Here is an 18,906-nt window from a genome sequence, read left to right as displayed (position 1 = left end):
TTTTTCAATGTGGCTATGGCTAACATTTGCATTAGTGCCTTTAAAATCAGGGCAAACTGCTTGTCTGAAATGTCTCGAGTGCTTCAGAAAAAAATGTCAATTATAAGCTAGTAAGTAGATAAACTAGTAAAGTAATAAACAAGTAAAGTAGATTTGGACTCTCTTGCTGTTTGTTTGAAGTGAAAAAAGCTGCTCTTGAAGGTTTTAGAGCCATGTATAAAAGTGGCATTAAATAAAATAATTTCACTGGAAGGTTGGTTTTTTTCTTTTTTAGTACGACATTGTCTTGAAGAGGAACAGCGGGGTTTTCTGAAAATTAAGCACCACTTTGAAAGTCCATAGGTCCATTTTGCTGTTGTTGTTTTACTACTGAGCCATGGGTACTCTACTGGTAACATCGCTAACTTCTGCTTTTCAAAGATTTGTCAAGGGAGCTATTACCTTTTTGCTGAATCTGGACAAAAAAAATGGCCCATCAGCAGAAATATTGCTATGGGCAAAAGCATTCAAGTAGCTTAATGGCTGAAATCTAGTTCAGGATTCTGAGGAAATCTCTCCTGAAAAGAGAACTGACATTCAAATCATGATACAGAACTGAGTAGAAGGCCACTACTTTATACAACTCTAAATGGCCAAATACTGTTCTTGATTTGTGTTAGGGATTTACATCACAAGGCAGAACAGAAAGAGGTGAAGGCAGATGGATCACCACACAACTATATTCAGTCTCAGGGTGCATGAGGCTATTCTTCTGTTATAGAATTTTGTTTTTCTGTTTTGAGGGTGTTAACTCTTATTATGAAAGGATTAAAGCCTTAATAAACTTGTGGGAGAAAATAAGGCCAAACAAGATAGTTACTGGAGGAAAACTAGGCAGAAGGGGGTTGCAAGAGAAGGAGTGAGGAAAAACCTCTCTGGAGACTGGAAGTCTTTGGCTCACTCCTCTAATGAGAGCCTCAGACCCTTTCTTCATATGGCAACACTGTGCTAATTTCCAGCTTTCTTAGTTCCCTCTGCCTTGCCTCTGTGATCAGCTGTCAGTAATGTGCTTTTAGGCAAATAGAAACTTCTGTGACTGAATAGTGCAGGAAAAAAGTGCTGTTATAAATTGCTTTGGTATGGAATGATTAAATTGCTTGAAATTTTGACAGTCTGTCACTATGATTTTATTCTTTCAGTTTGGGATTTGGAAGCTTAATAGTAATTTGTAATTTTAGCTCAGAGAAAAGTACGGAGAAATACTTTAATTGCATTGAAGTTATCAGATTTGACTGAAAACAAAAGTTATTTTCCCTGCTCTATGTTAAATGGAAGATCCTGCTGTCTTGTCAAGCTGGGATCTGACCTTAGTGGCAACTCTACTTGACGTACACTTATTGTAGGGCACTGTGAGTATCCTAACCTCTACTGAAAACTAGAATGCTTTTGAGGGTTTACAATTCTGTGATGTGCTGGTATCCTACTGGAAAATTCCCCCAGTATCCTTTAAATTGAAATATGTAAAAGTTTCTCTGTGGGGCTAACATAAACACAGTAATGATGATGTTGTCCAGTCGGCTTGGTGTTCACAGCAGGAAATAAGGGAAAAATCCTGTTGTTCTTTTATATGAAATCTTATGTCTTGAGGGAGTAACTTCTGGCTCTGACGATAAAAGCTCTTTATTGCAAATAAGGGATTTATGAAGGAGTTTTAGCAAGGACTAAAATAATGAAATTGATGATGCTCATTTGTCTGTGCACCCATCATATCTTCTGTTGCTCTTTGTGGGAGATCTGTTCCTCTTTCCTTGCTGTGTAAGAAGGATGCATTGGTGTCAGTGACTGTAAAGCTCATCAGAATGCTTTCATGTTGCGTAAAAAGTGATCTTAAAAACTGTAATTCTCTAAAAGTGTTTTTATTAAAGATCAGCTCATTTAAGAGCAGGAATGGCTACAAAAAGCTCATAAAAAGATATGGTTATTTAATCCTTTTTTTCATTTGTAGGAATGTCTCGATCTCTTATCATGTTAAGATTCCAAGGGCTTCAGTAGATTAGCCTTCTAGATTGGTACAAGGAGTATTTTCATTCTAGTTTGTGGAACATGCAGTCTCTTAGAGAAACTGTTTTTCCTGCAGAGTTCATAGCAGGAAAGACCCAGTCACTAGTGCAAAGAGCACTAGTGTTTTTAGTGCAAAAGCAGTGGTATAACACACTGCAGTGTTCATGAACTTTTCATGAACATAGAACAAGTGAACTTGTTTCTGTTACCAATTCTGCTGTTGCAGATTCTAGTATTACAGGCCAGATGCATAGGACCATTGTGTGTTGTAGGCTATGTTAAATAGATGATCTGGCTAATAGATGTTTTTCTAAATTATCAGGAAGTGTTTGTTTAGCACATTCTCCATCTCTTGTAACTTTTCTCAGTAGTTAATTGCTTCCTTGAGAGTATGTAATCTTATCATAGATGTTGCTTAGTTTTAACTTTCAGCTGATTAACAAGTTGATCTTTAAAAATGGTGTATTTGAAGTGTCCAGAATAAGTGTGGTTTGTGTTTGGAGATTGCAATGTAATTATTTTTTCTTTTAACCTGTATACTTTGATTCAGTCTCTTTTTGTCACTGATACCAGTCTTCTGTTGTTTTTTTGTTTTGCTTTGTTTTGTTTTGTTTTCTCATTAACAGCACTGAAAAATACATTAGATAACTTCTGTGACAGTGAGTGGTATGTCTAGTGAATTTGCTAGATTGATACTGTAATTTAACTGAAAGCAGGACTATGTCCTTATGTGAAAGATAGCTGGCAGTGAGAAAAGTTTCTGTCCTGTCTGTAAATGTAGTTTTAAACATTTTTTAAAGTAGTAGATGCTGGTGAGTGCTGTTACATTTGCTTTGCTGACATCCTTTCTATAGTGTTTACTCTGCTTGTGTGAGAGCTAAACTTAGACCAAGACATAGAAACCTAGTACAGCACCTTGTTTATTGAGATGAATTCCCTGGTATCCTGGTGTTCAGTTTCTGTCCCCTTGTAGCACAGGCTGTGTGGCTAAGGCCAGTGTCCACCTCTGAGTTGAAGAGCTCATCAGCTGGAAAAGGAAGTGGGACAGGGACCTGACTGATTGTTTCTTTGCGAGATGACTCAAGTTGGAACTTTCTGTGACCGTGAGTTGAAAGAAGCATGTGTAAGAAAAAAAAAAAAAGACAATGCATCAGTGTCATTGTACAGGGCAGTGGTGAGACAATGTCTACAACATGAGATAGCATAACACTGATAGGCTATCATAGATGTGGGAGATGGCTCCAGGGATGATGTAGGACTTGTTGTGTAGGAAGTGCTATGTTTTGCTTGGTAAAGCAAGCCAGAGGAAAATATGTATAATGTTCTTGAAGATTGTTTCTCCTGCATCAAGTGTTCTTAATTTGACATCCATTTGGAGCCTGAAATTAAATTAGATCCATGTTATACTTGTTAAAAGCAAAACAAAGACCTTGGCACCCGTAGTTGGCACCACAGCTGTTTACGGTAAGCCAGCAGTATGTCTCCCATTCCCACTTCCCTTTATTGATGGATTAAGAACAAAGGGAAGATTTTCTTGGAAGGCATGTCTTGATAAATTAATGGAGTGTTTCTGCTGGCCTAAGGTACTTTGTGTTAAATCTCTAAAAAAAACGGTGAGCTTTTGTATTATCAAGCAATATTTGTACAACTCTACAAAAGATCATCTACAGACTCTTGGACAAAAACCTTGCACATGGGTAGCTCCCACCCAAGGCTGTGGAAGCTGTACAGAACATGGAAGGAGTGGAGAGGGTTCCCAGATTCCTCTAAAGAGAAGCCCAGTCCATTTAGTAATTTTATCAAAAGGGAGTGATCTTCTTTGATGAGTTGGAGAGGGATTGCTTTTTCTTATCTACGTTCTTATACAAACTCTTAGGGGATGTTGTGTTTGTGTGCAGCGGGTTTTAGCAATGCTTGTAATATGCAAAAAATGTTCTTGTGTTATGTCTAGTGGATTTTACTTATAGTTTATGAGCATTGCTCTTACTCTGCTGTTTCAACGAGCTAGTACAGATACTGACAGGTAGGGTGGGCCAGATTAATGCAGGCGATAAGAAAAAGAACTGTTGTCCAGCATTGTTTGTTTAGTAGCGTGAGGGAGGGAGGACTGTAGATATGAGAGGGTGGAGGAAGAGCATATTTGTTTGCAGTATTTTTTTTGCTCTGTGTGAGAACGTTGAGGAAGAGAGTGTTAGCTCTTGATGTCATAAAAGAAAACAGCTCTGTAGTGAAATTGCAGACGGAAGCATCTGTTTGGAAGGAGTGTGTCTACAGAGGTCAGAAGATCACAGTAGTTGTGAAGATCTTGCATTAGCAGCATATGGCTTGTTTTCACATTTCATGAAGGAATCACTGTCACATCCAGATCTCACTGAGTGTAAAATCTTTTATTTATTTAGAAAATCCTAATGAAAGTATCAGTGTATGCTTGATTCTTTTCTGGAGTTCTTTCCCTTTGATCATTTTCCATCAAGAGAAAGCGTGTCTTTTCTGCTACCTCTTCCAATTTTTTTTCTAGGGAGCATCTGGACCACTCTTCTGCATATAGAACAATTACCAGGCAGTTGATCATTGATAGGTTGTGTGCAGAACACCACTGGCAGTCCCAGTGCTGCATTTGAAGTCTTTCAGAGAACTCAGTTTTCTTGCTAGAGTTAGCTACCCTTCTGGTAAAGTGGGCTGGTTTCTTCCTGATAGACTTTACTTGGAAGAAAAAAACCCTCTGAGGTTTAATTTGTAAAAGAGGTATATGGTGAGCCATGTCTTCAAATATTATTCCAATACTAGCTCTAACCCCTGGAGTTGCTTAGCAAACTGAAGAAAATCCTGGCCTACAAAATGTTACCTGTGCTTCCTATTGAGGATTGCCACTGGGATTCTATTTTCTGTTGTTCACGTTATGATGGGAAATGTATTATCAGTAGAAGGATTCTTCTGAAACATTTGACTAAATAAAAACCTTTACACTGCCTGTAAAGCTTTTTGCTGTGTGATTGTACGTTGACTCTTACATTCTTGAGAATACAAGCATCCACTTTGAACAAAATCCACAGGGCAGGAGTTCACAGAGCAAGTCTCAGTCCCACTCTGGGAAAGCTGAATGTTCGACCAGACTTAACTGCTTTGAACCCATTGTGCTTGAATTACTTGTAGAGAATGACATGTTTGTGTACAGTCCTGTCCTGTCCTGCGCAAATACCATGGTAATAACCAAACATACTTTGCCTATTGAAAAAAGTGCAAGCTCTTTGGGAAACAGAGTTAAGAACTGTGGAGAGGCAGGAAAATGAAACAAAGATGCTTGCTCTTGTGGGGGTTTTCTTTTGTGACTTATTTTCTAGCAGTATAATAATGGGAGTGAGAAAGTAAGGACTTCTGTGGAAGAGAAGATGGATCTGTTTTTCTTCTCATTCTGGAGATCTATAACTGCTTTAATAGTTATTCTGGTGCTCCCTCTTATAAACAGAGCCATTGCTGAGATGCCAAATCTCTTGCTGTGTGAGATGACATTAATTCTGAACTTACTGGAATGAATTATTTAGTTTTGTGCAGGTTGTTTTCCATGTCAAGATCTCTGTATATTCTATTCTCTTTTGGGATTATTTTTTGTGATTGGGAAGAAGATGGAAGAACATCTCCTTGGACCCTGTCAGAGCTGCTTCTGATAATGTTCCAGAGAGGAGTGCCCTTGTCACAGTATGCAGATGTTTTCCTTGGTTCTGTCTCCCCCCACTTCCTCTGGCTGGATTCCAGAAGATCCCATTTTACTTTGAATCCTTTGCTAGCAACCAGTGCAATCCATATCAGCACTGCAGGCTGGGCAGAGAGCTTCTGAAAGAAGAATATGTCACAATATAGAGACAATGCGTAAAGGAAATACTGTTTGTTTCAGCAGGGCAGTGGGTAAGAAATAATGGATAGAAAGCGTGCAAATTCCTCTGCTTAATTGAATTATGTTATCACTGCCTAACGTTCTTTCAGTGTATGTTTTTTTTTTTTTTTTTAATGTGATGCAGATTCAATCCTTTATTTATTATAAACCCTGCAGTTTTAAGAAACATGCCAATCTTAATTTGCCAGTTCTTGTAAGTAATTCTAGGAATCAGCATCAATCTAACACTCTCAGCTTTTGTCCTTGGCAGGTTGCTCTGCCCAAGTTATTCTGGCTGGCTTTCATTCCCACAGCGTGCTGGTTCTTGAGAAGCAGCAAGTGCTTATATCTTCCTTTCTCATTGTTTCCAGAATGCACGTAAACCCAACTTCCCCAGAAGATTTTCTCCTCTCTTTAACTCTGACTTTTTGCCTAGTTAAGCCTCAGTTCAAGCTGTGTTCTCTTTAAGTTCCCTAAACAAACAGCTTTCACACAGGGCAGAAGTTCTGACCTGCTTTCCATCTGAGGGCTGTTTCACCTGCTAACGAATCAGTGCTCCTGCCTGCCAGAACTCCTTGTCCCATGGCTGCTAACCACACAAACACCTTGTCTGCATTCCCAGCTGCTAGCTCCTGTCTGTAAACCTAGGCAAGCACCGTCATCAGCTCCAAGTGTTGTTGTTCACCTTATATCATGTCTGGGCTCAGCTCCCATCTGCTGGGAATCGTAGTTCTGTGTGAGTCGGAGAACCGACCTGAAAAAGAGCAGATTCTGAAATTACTGCTTTCGCAGATTCTACTGACTGTGAGGTGCTTTTCTATCAATGTGAACACGATGCAAAGATGGTGAGGGGTTTTTGTTTTGTTTCGTTCTTTAAATAGTGTCATTCGAATGTATATCAAACTTCTAATTTCATGGCTGACAAATTTAGGATTGTGGGTCTGAGATATGTCTATGAATGTTTGGAACTGGGGGGTTTCAGAAGAGAATTTGTTTTTTGTGAGCCAAGTCCCATGCTGGTTACTTATTTATGCAGGATGCCGAGCTTGCATGCTAAAAGGTCACACAACAGAAAATTAAATGTTTGTTCTACAACTTCTGTGAGAAGAAGAACTGATTCAGTAGAGGCAGAGTATGGCTGTTGCCTGTATTTTCTTCTTGTTTTGAAAAACCAACTAACCAGGAAATATTGGGGAACAAAGAGAAGGAGAAACCTCTTGCAAACTTCGTGAACATTGCTCTGGACATTCTCAATAAATGACTTCTATTTTCCATAATTTTACAATAGTAGTCAAGATAGGTAATGAACAGTTATTTAGTAAAATACTGACTGGCAGATATTCCCTCGAAAATCAGGGAAGAGTACCATTGGCCTTTATGTGCTACATCAGCAGATGTTTCCTCTGTCTAAGCACCAGGTGGCATTGTTAATGTGATTATGATCAGATGTTTTCCATTTCACTTTTCTACCTTTCATCTTATATCAAGATGACTACTGATACTCTTTTCTGAAACACCATTTTTTTGTTTCTACTAAAAAAGGTCTGCTTGGCTAAAGCCTGGCTGAGGGTCTAAATTTTTTGGTACGTAAAGATGAAGACTCTTTTTCAGAACTTTTGTACAAGTCCTTAGGTTTGTAGTCACAGTATTATAGTCTAGAATGTATGTATCACCCTATTTTTAAATTATGTTTTGCACTCGCCCTTCCTCCCTGCTCTTATAATTTTGCATTCCTTGAGCAGAATTCTTGCAAGCCTGATCTTTTATGTTTTTTATAACCTACTCTTAAAGAATCCTGTATGTACTCAATTGTTTTTAGTGTTATTATATATTTATTATCACAAGGAACATTGACTGAGGTTTTTGTATTTCTTCCTGTTACTGCTATTTACAAGACTGTTTTTCCTGCTTTTTACCTAGGTCCTGTGTGCAGCATATGCGTATCATCCTTTGGAGCAAGACCAGTAGCAATCTTCAGTGGCTTTATGGTGGCTGGTGGCCTCATGATGAGCAGTTTTGCACCTAACATATACTTTCTCTATCTTTCATATGGCATTGTTGTTGGTAAGGAAACAGCTCCCTTTCATATAGAGACTTAGAGCTTGTTAAGACTTGGTTTGGTAATCTGAAAGAAGAAGCTGATTCACAGAGGCAGCTATAGTCTGGGACTTGAGTTACCACAGAGTAACTTACTTCAGGGTGGATCACACAGCCTGCTACCATGTTGTGAAAGACAAAGGCAATGCATATGTTCTTCAGGATTTAAAAGCAGTTTGTTCTCTGTTAATATGATTACTAGAGATGGAAAGACTCATTTATCGTGAGAGAGGGGTAGATTCAAGCAGGTCTTCTGTGGGCGGGAAGCACTAATCTTAAAAGAATAAAATCCCTTCAGGAATTTTGTACTCATTTACTCATTCTAACTTTGTAAATTAGAGATCATTAAGGAGCGGTGTTGTTCCCACATGACTGGTTTGAACCTAAGGTGCTCTGCTAAAGGCATGAAATTGCTGTTCTCCTGGTGGGAGGGGGGCTGTCTTTTTGCTGCAGAGGGCTGCTGTGGGTGGTTATCAAATTTCCAATTAACTGTGTCAAGAATCTAGATGCTTTACTGGCCGTCAGGACCCAGCAGGGTGTCCTGGCTATGGTACAGTGCCATGCAGACAAAGCTGCACTGTTGGCCCAGGCCAGCCATTTAACTGCTTCCACATAGCATAAGATGTGAGCTGGTGAACTGCTCAAACTGAGCCAGCTTCATGCAGATTTGGGAACTTGGACTGGCTGTAGGGAGAGAAGGTTTGAACAGTGCTGGCAGTCTAATGTCACTGTGATGGGTGCTGAGCCAGGTTTAAAAGTATCTCTGTGTCTGGGGTACACCACTGCATCATTTAGGGAATAAACGGGTGTTCATTTCCCTGAATACAGTGTATGCCTTATTTCTCTTTCTTTGCAGGACTCGGATGTGGCCTTCTGTATACTGCAACAGTTACCATCACTTGCCAGTATTTTGACAAACGCAGAGGCCTTGCACTTGGTCTGATTTCAACAGGTATGATTTTTAATTGCCATTCTCTCTAACTTTTCAGTGCTAACACAGCTAACATTATTCTGGCAGTAGAAAAACAGAGCATTATATTTTTCTCAGCTACTTCCTGAAGCGAAAGCCTCAGTAGCAATGAGCATGTAACAGCTGGCTTCAGATAAATTAGTATCTACATCTGCAGTTATATGGTCATGTGGATTATCCATAGAGATGAGAAAAGGCAATTCACCAAAATGAAAGTAGATTATGAGTAGCTTGGGCTGTGTGCCATGAGGGGAAACTTTCTACACAGCTCTCTTCTCTCTCTTTGTATTTACACGAGATTATGAATAAAAGAGACTGGAGATACAAATATAAATGCTGGATTAACATAATCTCACATCAACTATTTCCTAAAAACTGGAGTTAAAGTTTGGGCTTAGTTTTGTTTTTGTTTTTGTTTTTTTTCCTTTTCAGTATAAAAGGAAGATGAATATCTGAAAGATTCCAAAAGCTCATCCCACCTTTTATCCATACATGTGAAAGGGATATTAGAAGAATGAACCTCTGATAATACAAGGGAAATTCTTTGAAGGCTGCTGAGCAGCCTTTCTCAGTCTTTAGGTTGTGTGGTGTTGTACTTTTTACCAAGAGAAATTAACTTAATGAACCAAATAGAAATAGTTAAAGAAGCGTACTGTTCCACATCTGTCTTTCTGTGTCGTATTGTGTCTTTCCTTTGATCCTTTTTCTCAAGCAGTGGTTAGTTAAGAGGGGCCTGGTCAGTACCGTTAGTACTGCAAGTTATATACAGTTGACCTACACTGGTGTAATAAGGGGGAACCACTACTGCATTGTGTCCTGGAAATATCTTTAGTGGCTTTTATTGGGTTCGCAGGCAGTTGGCTGTGGGACTTGATCTTATTGAGTGTTAGTTAGTTCATACATTCAAGTGTATGGATTACTTTTATAAAACCTAGAGATTGTTCAGAAAATCATTTTAAAGCTTGTCTTTAAATTGACTTGAAAAATCAGTGCTTTGCATTTGTGAGTGGGTATTCATTGATTATACAATGAATCTATGCTCACTTTAGCCAAGAGAGTATACTTTACATTGGTAGGATTGCATAAAATGTTTGTGCTCATTGTAATTGCTTACCCTTCAATTTTCTTCTGAGTAGTCAGATTTTTCAAATGCATATTTGGACCTGTAGGGCTTCAGAAGTGCCTCTGGAGTAAATTTACCTGTAGGCTCTGAGCTATTCTCTTTAAACACCAGACAGTCACCTGCTGTTTGTAGAAAGGCTCTTGGTGAACCACTGGTCTCCTTCTGCCTTAGCAGAAGTGAGCAGTGAGGAGAAAGGAGATAATGATCTTGTGTGAAATTCTAACAGAACTGATTCAAAGTGTTACTGAACGTGGTACCTAAAGGGATACATGTATGTATGTGTATGGCAGAAGGATATTATATTTTTCATCAGACACTGTATGGATTCTACTTGTTTCTAAAAGTGTCTGCTGGTGTTAATCATCATGAATTCTCCAATGTTTTGAAAAACATTTTGTGCGTAATCAATCAAGAAACTGACTTAAACAGGGAAGGTAACCAGTTTATTAGGTTGAGAATAGAGGAGCACAAATGACTTCTGCATTTCAACAACTACAAAATATACTGTCACGGGAATGTTAAGTTCTTATTGGTGAACAAAGTTCTCAGCTATGTCATTCTTGTTTTATAGGCTCAAGTGTTGGACTCTTTATATATGCAGCATTACAAAGAGAGCTTATTGAGCTGTATGGACTGGATGGTTGCCTGCTAATAGTTGGTGCACTCTCTCTAAATATATTAGCATGTGGCAGCTTAATGAGACCGTTGGAGTCATCTGATTCCCCTTCACCAGAAAAAGCACGTATAGACAAAGTCCCAGATCAATACTTTGTTTACCATGAAAAAGAAAAGACTGTTGAAGAAAATATAAGCATCCTTGAAAAGGGCTACACTGATGAGAAATGCACAAACAATGTGCCTGACTACAAACAAGATAACATTTTAAATAAGAATGTATTAAGCTCAATAAATGTAAATGAGAAAGACACTTATAAAAAGAAAGTTGTGGAACAGACAAACTTCTGCAAGCAACTAGCCAAAAGAAAATGGCAGCTCTATTTGAACTACTGGGAGGAAACTGTGGTTCTTTTTAAGAACAGAGTATTTTCAGCTCTCTTTTTTGCCATCTTGCTCTTTGATATTGGTGGATTTCCTCCTTCTCTGCTCATGGAAGATATAGCAAGAAGTGCAAACATCAATGAAGAAGACTATCATATGCCCCTTGTTTCCATTATAGGCATTATGACTGCTATTGGCAAACTTATTTTAGGAATACTAGCAGATTTTAAGTGGGTTAACACATTATATCTATATGTACTTACCTTACTAATGATGGGAGCAGCCTTGCTTGCAATTCCATTTGCCAGAAGTTACTTTACATTAGCAGTACTTTCTGGGATTCTGGGTTTTCTGACTGGGAACTGGTCAATTTTTCCATATGTAACAACAAAGACTGTGGGAATTGAGAAACTGACTCATGCTTATGGGATACTGATGTTCTTTGCTGGACTTGGAAACAGCCTCGGACCACCAATTGTAGGTAAGGTCAAGTTAAAATTAACACAAGATTATCAGAACCCCATTTGTATGCAAGTAGTCCTACTTCATTCTAAAAACAATAGAAAGGTGATATGAAAATCTTAAAAATTAAAGCCTGTTTCTCCAGATTTTGTTCTGTTTTTGGCTTTACTTAAAAGCACATTTCATGTGTAAGTGGTCATAGTGTGCATTAGATTAATCCTTTTGTTTTATCCCCATGATTTTCCTTTGATTTACAGTGCTATGTTCTGTTTAACTCCTCACTGATGCTCTTCTCTTTTATTTTCACCCTCAGGTTGGTTTTATGACTGGACGCAGGAGTATGACACTGCATTCTATTTCAGTGGCTTTTGTGTTTTACTGGGAGGATTTCTTCTGCTGTTGGCAGCATTACCCTGCTGGAATGCCTGTACCAATCAGAGCTCAAAGCTGCCTCCAAATACTTACTCCTACAAAGTTGCATCTAGTGCTTAGGTGACAACTGGAAAACACTACTTTATGCCTTTTTTTATATATTATATAGCAAAGGATTTTAGTAATTTTTCACTTATTTATGAAGTCCAAAAATCCACTAGAAAAATTCTATTGCTGTTTATGTTCAGTTTTTTTTTCTTTTTATCCTTTCTTCCCCTTCCCCCTTCCCTTTTTTTTTTTTAAGAACAGTCTTATTCTGTCTACTGTGCACTGTGTTTTCTGCCTTTGTCTACTGCAATTTCCTCTCAGCCTGTAATGGATATATTGTGCTGTATTATTGTCTGTACTGTTTTTGTTGTTGTTTTTTAAGGGATAGGGAGTGTGGAAGGTTGAAGACATGGAAGCAAAAATGAAGGCCTATCTCTTATTGGAGAAGACTGGCATTTCTGTCGCCTTTTATAGGTCTCCAAGTTGCACAATCAGACTTCATAAAACAAAAATTTGCCTTATGAGAATATAATGCTATGGCAAGGTGCTTGTAACATCATGTTTAGATTAACTTTCTGACTTTTTAAAGTTTCTCCAATTTACAATGAAGTGCCAATGAGGGAGGAAGAACAAAACCATCCTTCTGTTGCATTAATGAATTTTATGATGAAAGTAAAGATTCTTACTACCACTGCGACTGAGGACTATGTTTATAATTATTGCACTTTTGGTGAAGTTTGTTTATGATACTGTTGAACCAAAATCTTTTAAACCAAGGAATAAACATGATTTTTGAAACCATGTAATGAAATGCTGACTTAGTTATACAAGCTGAAAGTCTTCAGATTGAAGTTGGAGATGTGTTCACAGAAGCCCTCAGGTGAGTGTTTCTAAGCCAGTTGCTGCAGTCTGGCAGTACCAGGGGCATCTCTTGTTGCACAATTGCAGTTTAGTTGGCTGGGCCTGCTGAAGAGAGCTTGTGATGAGTCAGAGAGCTTTCAACAAAGCGGATTTGACTGAAAAAGGAAAAAATGTGATGCCAATCTTATTTTTGCTGTTATTTGCTGAATGGATATAGCAAGGAGAGGAGCAAATAAAAGGGATCAATAAAATATGTGTGGGAGGGATAATAGAGGAGATAAGGGGCGAGAGTTGCAACACTGGAATGCCAAGCAGGCCCTGAATGAGCTCCTGGAACTGCTGCCCGAAACTCTCTCACTGCAGTCCAGCTCTATATGCCTGTGTTGCTTTTTGCTTAACCCAAGGTTGGTGTGACTCGGGGGATGCTGTGTGAGGTGGAGGCTTTTCCTGAGCAAGGCAGGAAGGCTCAGCTGGGCCTGCTCTGCTTTCAGTGCCCTGTGCAGTAGCTTCTGTTGCTTCTCCCACTGCAGGCTTGTCTCATTGTTCTTACATCATAGTCACAGCAATTTCCTGTCCACCAGTGGCACATCCTGTGTGCTTTGGCTTCTTGTAGGCTTGAAGTTTACTGGAACATGTTGGGAAGCCTTGTATGATTTGGATATTTTTAGTTTTTTCCTGATTTACATACTGCTCTCTACATACAGATGCATATGTACTTCTCTGCCATAGTATGTTCTTCAAATGTGTGCTGTGATTCTGGCTCACAAATAATTCTTAAGATAAAAAGAAATGCATGTAATGAGCAGCCTTTGTTGTCAAAGTACTATGAACAGAGTTGCTATTTTTTCAGAATGAATTATGCAAGAGTCAAATATCCCTTAAGTGGGGCAGATATAAGAGCCAGTGAAGTTCCTTTTCTGGCCCAAGGTGGAAAAAAGCAGTTTGCCTTCAAACATTTTCTGCTAGCTTTCTGAGACTCTTATTTCTGTTTGTATAAAGTCTGACAGAAAGTTCAGTAATTTGGCCTTCTGTTCTTTGCTCCACATGTCAACTGGGTGTTCTTTATTTCTTAGATTTCTTGTTCAGTGCATGTGGGGGAAAAAAATATTGAGTACTCATTATATGCAGAAATGCAACTCCAATTCCAATTTGGTGGCCTGCAAATCTGAAGTGGATTTGCACCTGCAGTCAGCTTTCACTGCACTCATGTGGAGGTAGAACCATTCTACGCATCTCAGAGACACTGCAGTGATATACTGGATGTGATCAGGATGCGTGTGCCTGCATGTTAATATCTTAAAAGTATTTCACTTTCTGCTAACAGTGCATTCTGAATATGTTAAATATGAAACTGGTGTTACATTATTTATCAATTTCTGGAAAAAGTCAGCTACAATTAATGTTAACGATTGGGCAACAAGTAGTACTCTTCTGCAATGGAAATAGTGTCTATAATTAGGCAGCTTGATGTGTTTGGAAATCTGGCTAGTGATTTGTGACAGTTTCCTGATATAACATTACCCGTGTATGAGGAAAGAAGCCAGGCTGTGGAGTGACCTTATATTGCCACTGCAGTCAATGTGTTAGGACTGCTAATCCTAACCAGATGGTTGAGCGCTGTGCCCATACTAACTGATAAACAAGAGCAAGGACTTAGTGTTTCAGCTTTCACTTTTACTTCTCTAGTTTTAACTGGGGGAGGGGTAGGTTCATTTCATGAAAAGATTTTCAGGGATGCTGAAAGCATTTACTTCTGACTGGAAGACTTCATTTACATTGAGCAATAGGCTCAAATGGGGTTGGGTTTTTTTATTTTTGTTTGTTTGTTTTTGTTTTTGAAGGTTGCAGGAGAGGTACAACATGTTTATCTTTGCCTCTCTTGTTTGATTGTATGGTCATCCGTGTTGACAGGCTCTTAGAGGTAGGCAAATATACAGTTCTGCCATGTAGAATTAAATTCTGCATCTCCTTGAATCTTACCATTGCTGCCAAACAGATGTGGGACAGAAAAATTTCAACGCTTAGATAATTATTCTTCATTCTAAAATAAATGTATTACTTGTTACCTAAATTAATGTGGCGTCAGTCATGAACAGAACATTTATCTCCTTATTTGCAGATCTTCAGAAAATGTATTGCAGTTACCAAAATCCAATACAAATGAAACATCTGAGTTCTGTTAGATTTATAGTCTAATATGTGCCTTGCTTAATTGATAGTTTTTATGGTTAGCTGCAAAAAATGATTGCATTCCTTTGGTAGCTGTTAATTTGTTTACATCATGCTGATACCGGATTCCAGCATTGCATACTGCCATTGAACAATGAGCTGAGTCAGGGCTACAGATGATGTGTAGTATTATACTGACATTGCAGTATTTTTTATTGAAAGATGTTTCACAAAAGGCTCCTTTCAAGGGCAAGTTTGAATATGTTGAGCTGAGCATGATGCTGATCAGATTAAAACTGGCAACGCATGAATGATACAGAAATTGGACCAGTATCTCAAAGGGACAGGCAAAAGCTTCTGTCTAGTACAAAATATAATTCTTTAAGTTCAAAGGACTATTTTATTGAAGTTTTGCTGTAGACTAAAAGGAATTATGCTTAAAGAGCCAAGTTAAAGGCTTGTCAGACTTCTATCCAGAAGACTCTCTGCTACAGAACTAAAACCAAGTATGACTGGTATGAATGCAGATCTCCCAACTTTTCTGCCTGCAGATGTTCAAGGCTTCATTTAATGAAGGAATGAGGGTCTTGAACATGCTTAATGAAGACAAGTAAAGGTGGGACAAATGACTTGGCTCCAGGGTCTCACCACGGATCTTTTCATTTGGATCTCCCATGTCGTATGTGACCTGAACGTGAACTAGCATAAGGTGCTGCATTGTGAACCCATCCAGAAATCCCCTTGGAAATGCTTCTTTTTATAGCTGAGATTAGCTAGTTGTCTTTAAAGTATGGGTTCATGCGTAACTGCTAGCTTGGTAAACAACGGCATGCCAGTGTGAAGATTGGACTGAGCTTGGAGTAATTTCTTTGGAAACTGTTGTGGCCATGCAGCCTACATCATGTCTTAGACTGCAAGCTGAGCCTTACTTTGTCATAGTTAAACTTACCAAGATGTTTTCTTATAATTCAAATTAATGTGTTGGTTTTTTTTTCCCCCTGTTTCTCTCATTACAGGCTGAAAATCACCTGACTAAACTCTTTCCACTTTTGTTGGTGTCATAGTTCACATTGAAAAGTAAACATGTTTTTCTGTGATTAACAGCAATGACTTGGACTTGGGGATGTTGCTGAGTAACAAGATGAATGCCTACCCACCTGTTTTGTAAATGGCCAGTGCTCAGACCAACTCTATATTTAGAGATCGTATCTAGATTTTGTGCTTTTTTTTTTTTTTTTGTGATTATGACTTTAAAATTTGGTAACATGACATGCATATCAAGTTGCATTGGGCCGTGCTGTCTTCTGTTGGAATTAAATTACTTTGCCGTTTAGTTAAAATGTCCCTGGGTTACAGTGGCTGTCTCTCTGCTTTCAGTTACTTAGGAAGCTGTCCTTGCAAATCAGAGTAACAGAAATCATCTGATACGTTCTGAATTACAATAAATAACATGTATGAGGGCAAGTGTTCAATTAAAAAAAAAAACAAAAAACAAACTTGTATTATTTAATATTTGCTCCAAATGAAACAGGTTTATGTGAAGGTGTTGTCATAGGATAAGGGACAAAAAATTTACAAGACTAGGCTTGACTGTCTGGTGTCTCCATAGGCACTGTTATTGTAGAAAATAGAACTAAATAGTCACTGGGGTGTATGATGGCTACTGAAAATGGGGAGAGAGAGATGAGGAAAAGGGAATTCTCACTGAACTCACTGTGTACCTTGTTGCCTCAGAAATTGGAGGCTTTAATTTGAATATGATGGACACAATTACTGAAAACAGTTTCTTCATCTTGCCTGGAATGGGGAGGACTAGTGGAGCTGCTGCTGCAATGTGAGTTTCATAGAGGGAAGATGTCATTTTAGAGTGCCTTCCACCTTTTCTGAGTTATTTCTAATTTTGCTCAAGAACAAGAATCACTAGGTTGCAGAAGACAGAGTTAATGCTCAGGTGAAATCATTTGAAATGATACTAATCAGTAAAGACCAAAGGTATCAATATGCTACTGGAGAAATACAGATAGAAACCTGCCTCTGCCTGGCTTCCACGTGTGTTTGGACAATGTTTATGGTGCAGGAAGATGCTGAAGTCTCCTCTTGCTGTATTCCTGCTGTTTTTTTTTTCAGTTCCCACTTCAGATGTTGTTCAAGATAGATGGAGAGAGCAGGCAAGGACTAACTGTGTTTTATTTCTTTGCAGCTCTTCAAAGATTTCTTCAAAGAGATAATATTGTGCTGGAACTATCATTTATGTAAAATGGCAGCATGTCATGCCAGAGATGATTACTTCAAATAGTTGTCCATAGTCCATGAGCTGTATAGAGCTGTAGGTGGGAGAGGTGGGAGTCAGGTTTCTTATCAGCCATGGAAAGTCATCAGAAAGTGGTGACCAGGTTCTAGATGGAGCCTCACGTGTTGGTCTGTGCAGATGTTTCTTCCTGGGAGGATGACTGGGGCTGCAGGAAATGGGCTGGTCCTTAACATCTTTAACTAACGCTAGTCCAGCGATTCAAATATGTTATGAAAATGAACAGATAGAGAACAAGCCATAATTATGAGTATGTTGTTTTCCTTCAAGTTTCGTTCTTTAGATTCTTGTTTCTTGGAGAAGCAAACCTGGGATCAGCCAAACTGAATGAAAGTTCTCCTTAGTTATCATTTCCTGATTACATTTGAATTTGAATTACATATTCAGTAATTGCATGTCAGTCACCTTCATTCAAATATTGCTGAAGTGCATTAGCAGAAAATCTAGGTGCCCTTAACTGTGCAGGAAAATACCCATAACTGCAGCAAAGGCCAAATGTTATTGAGATGTTTTCTGTACTCTGGTGCAATTGCAATGCTAGAAATACTAACTTCTACTGCTGTAATCTAACACTCACTTTGAAGTGAAAAAGACAGCTTAGGAAATTCAGAGCAGAGAGAAATGAGGCAACCATTAGCAAATGGCAGAGAAATCTGTTTGGAAAGAAGAAAAAGTTCTCCTCTTTTACAAACACAGTCTTTCATACCAAGCCCCTGTTCCCATAACTTCTTTTTTGTGTGTGTGGACTGCACCAAGAAGCAGTTGAGTATTTGTCTGCGGAGAGAGAATGGTTTTCTTTCCCACTGAGTATTTCTTTGTGTCTTTTCCAGTAAGAGATGCTGTATGTACTGACATATGAAGTATAATAAGGAGCATGGTAAGTGTCTAGTTGCAGAAAACCTTTGCATCTATGCTCAATTTTTACTGCACAGAACCTTTACTGGTAAGAAATATTACCCCCAGCTATTTTGGAAATACTTTTCCTCTCAAATTTACCATCTGTGTCAAAGTTTGGGATTTACTTTCACTCAATTCATTCCCTGAATATAGAGCTCAGTTATCAGCCTTATTCATATGCATTTTGAACTTTGTGATATAACTTAAAAGAGTTTTAAATAACTCGTTAGTCTTGAAAAGAACTTTTCTTCCTCCATACCCACAGCTGGTTTTCCAGCTCTTGCTTTGCTCTTTAGCAGCAAGAGCAAGACAGTGCCTTTAGATAATGAAGCAATACTGAATTTTGAATGCTGACTTGCTTTCTCTGGAACAGCATTAAGAAATTTAAGAGGTTTGAGTGCCAGATGGAGATTAGAGGAAGAAAACTAATTTGAAGTCAGGAAGTAGAGAGAGGCAGGCTCCAGCTCACCTTAATACCATTTCTCCCTAAGTGGAGAAGAGCACTGTCAGCAATTGACCTGCCACATGGTGCTTGTAATTCTGCAAAAAGTGCCAAGCAAGTATGCCATTTTCTAAAGCTTATGATTTTCTAAAGCCTTTGAAAGAAAAAATGCTGGAGAGTTTAAACAGGGGAAGGGGGTGCGGGGAGCTGGGGTAAGTGATCAAGCATTCCTAACATGTGCCTCCTG

The 18,906-nt window shown here is 38.7% G+C and overlaps 1 protein-coding gene across 1 annotated transcript; it reads left to right on the top strand.

Moving 5' to 3' along the window:
* Window positions 1-7,475: 7,475 nt before the first annotated feature.
* SLC16A9 (solute carrier family 16 member 9) lies at window positions 7,476-12,783 on the top strand. The gene is made up of 5 exons (XM_010714246.3): window positions 7,476-7,494; window positions 7,832-7,975; window positions 8,865-8,960; window positions 10,673-11,581; window positions 11,876-12,783. Exons 2-5 carry the CDS (start codon window positions 7,897-7,899, stop codon window positions 12,052-12,054), a joined length of 1,263 nt encoding a protein of 420 aa, XP_010712548.2. The 5' UTR covers window positions 7,476-7,494; window positions 7,832-7,896; the 3' UTR covers window positions 12,055-12,783.
* The last annotated feature ends 6,123 nt before the right edge of the window (window positions 12,784-18,906 follow it).

Source organism: Meleagris gallopavo, chromosome 8, assembly GCF_000146605.3.
Source record: "Meleagris gallopavo isolate NT-WF06-2002-E0010 breed Aviagen turkey brand Nicholas breeding stock chromosome 8, Turkey_5.1, whole genome shotgun sequence".
Classification (NCBI taxonomy): Eukaryota; Metazoa; Chordata; class Aves; order Galliformes; family Phasianidae; genus Meleagris; species Meleagris gallopavo.
This window is presented reverse-complemented; position numbering and strand designations above follow the sequence as displayed.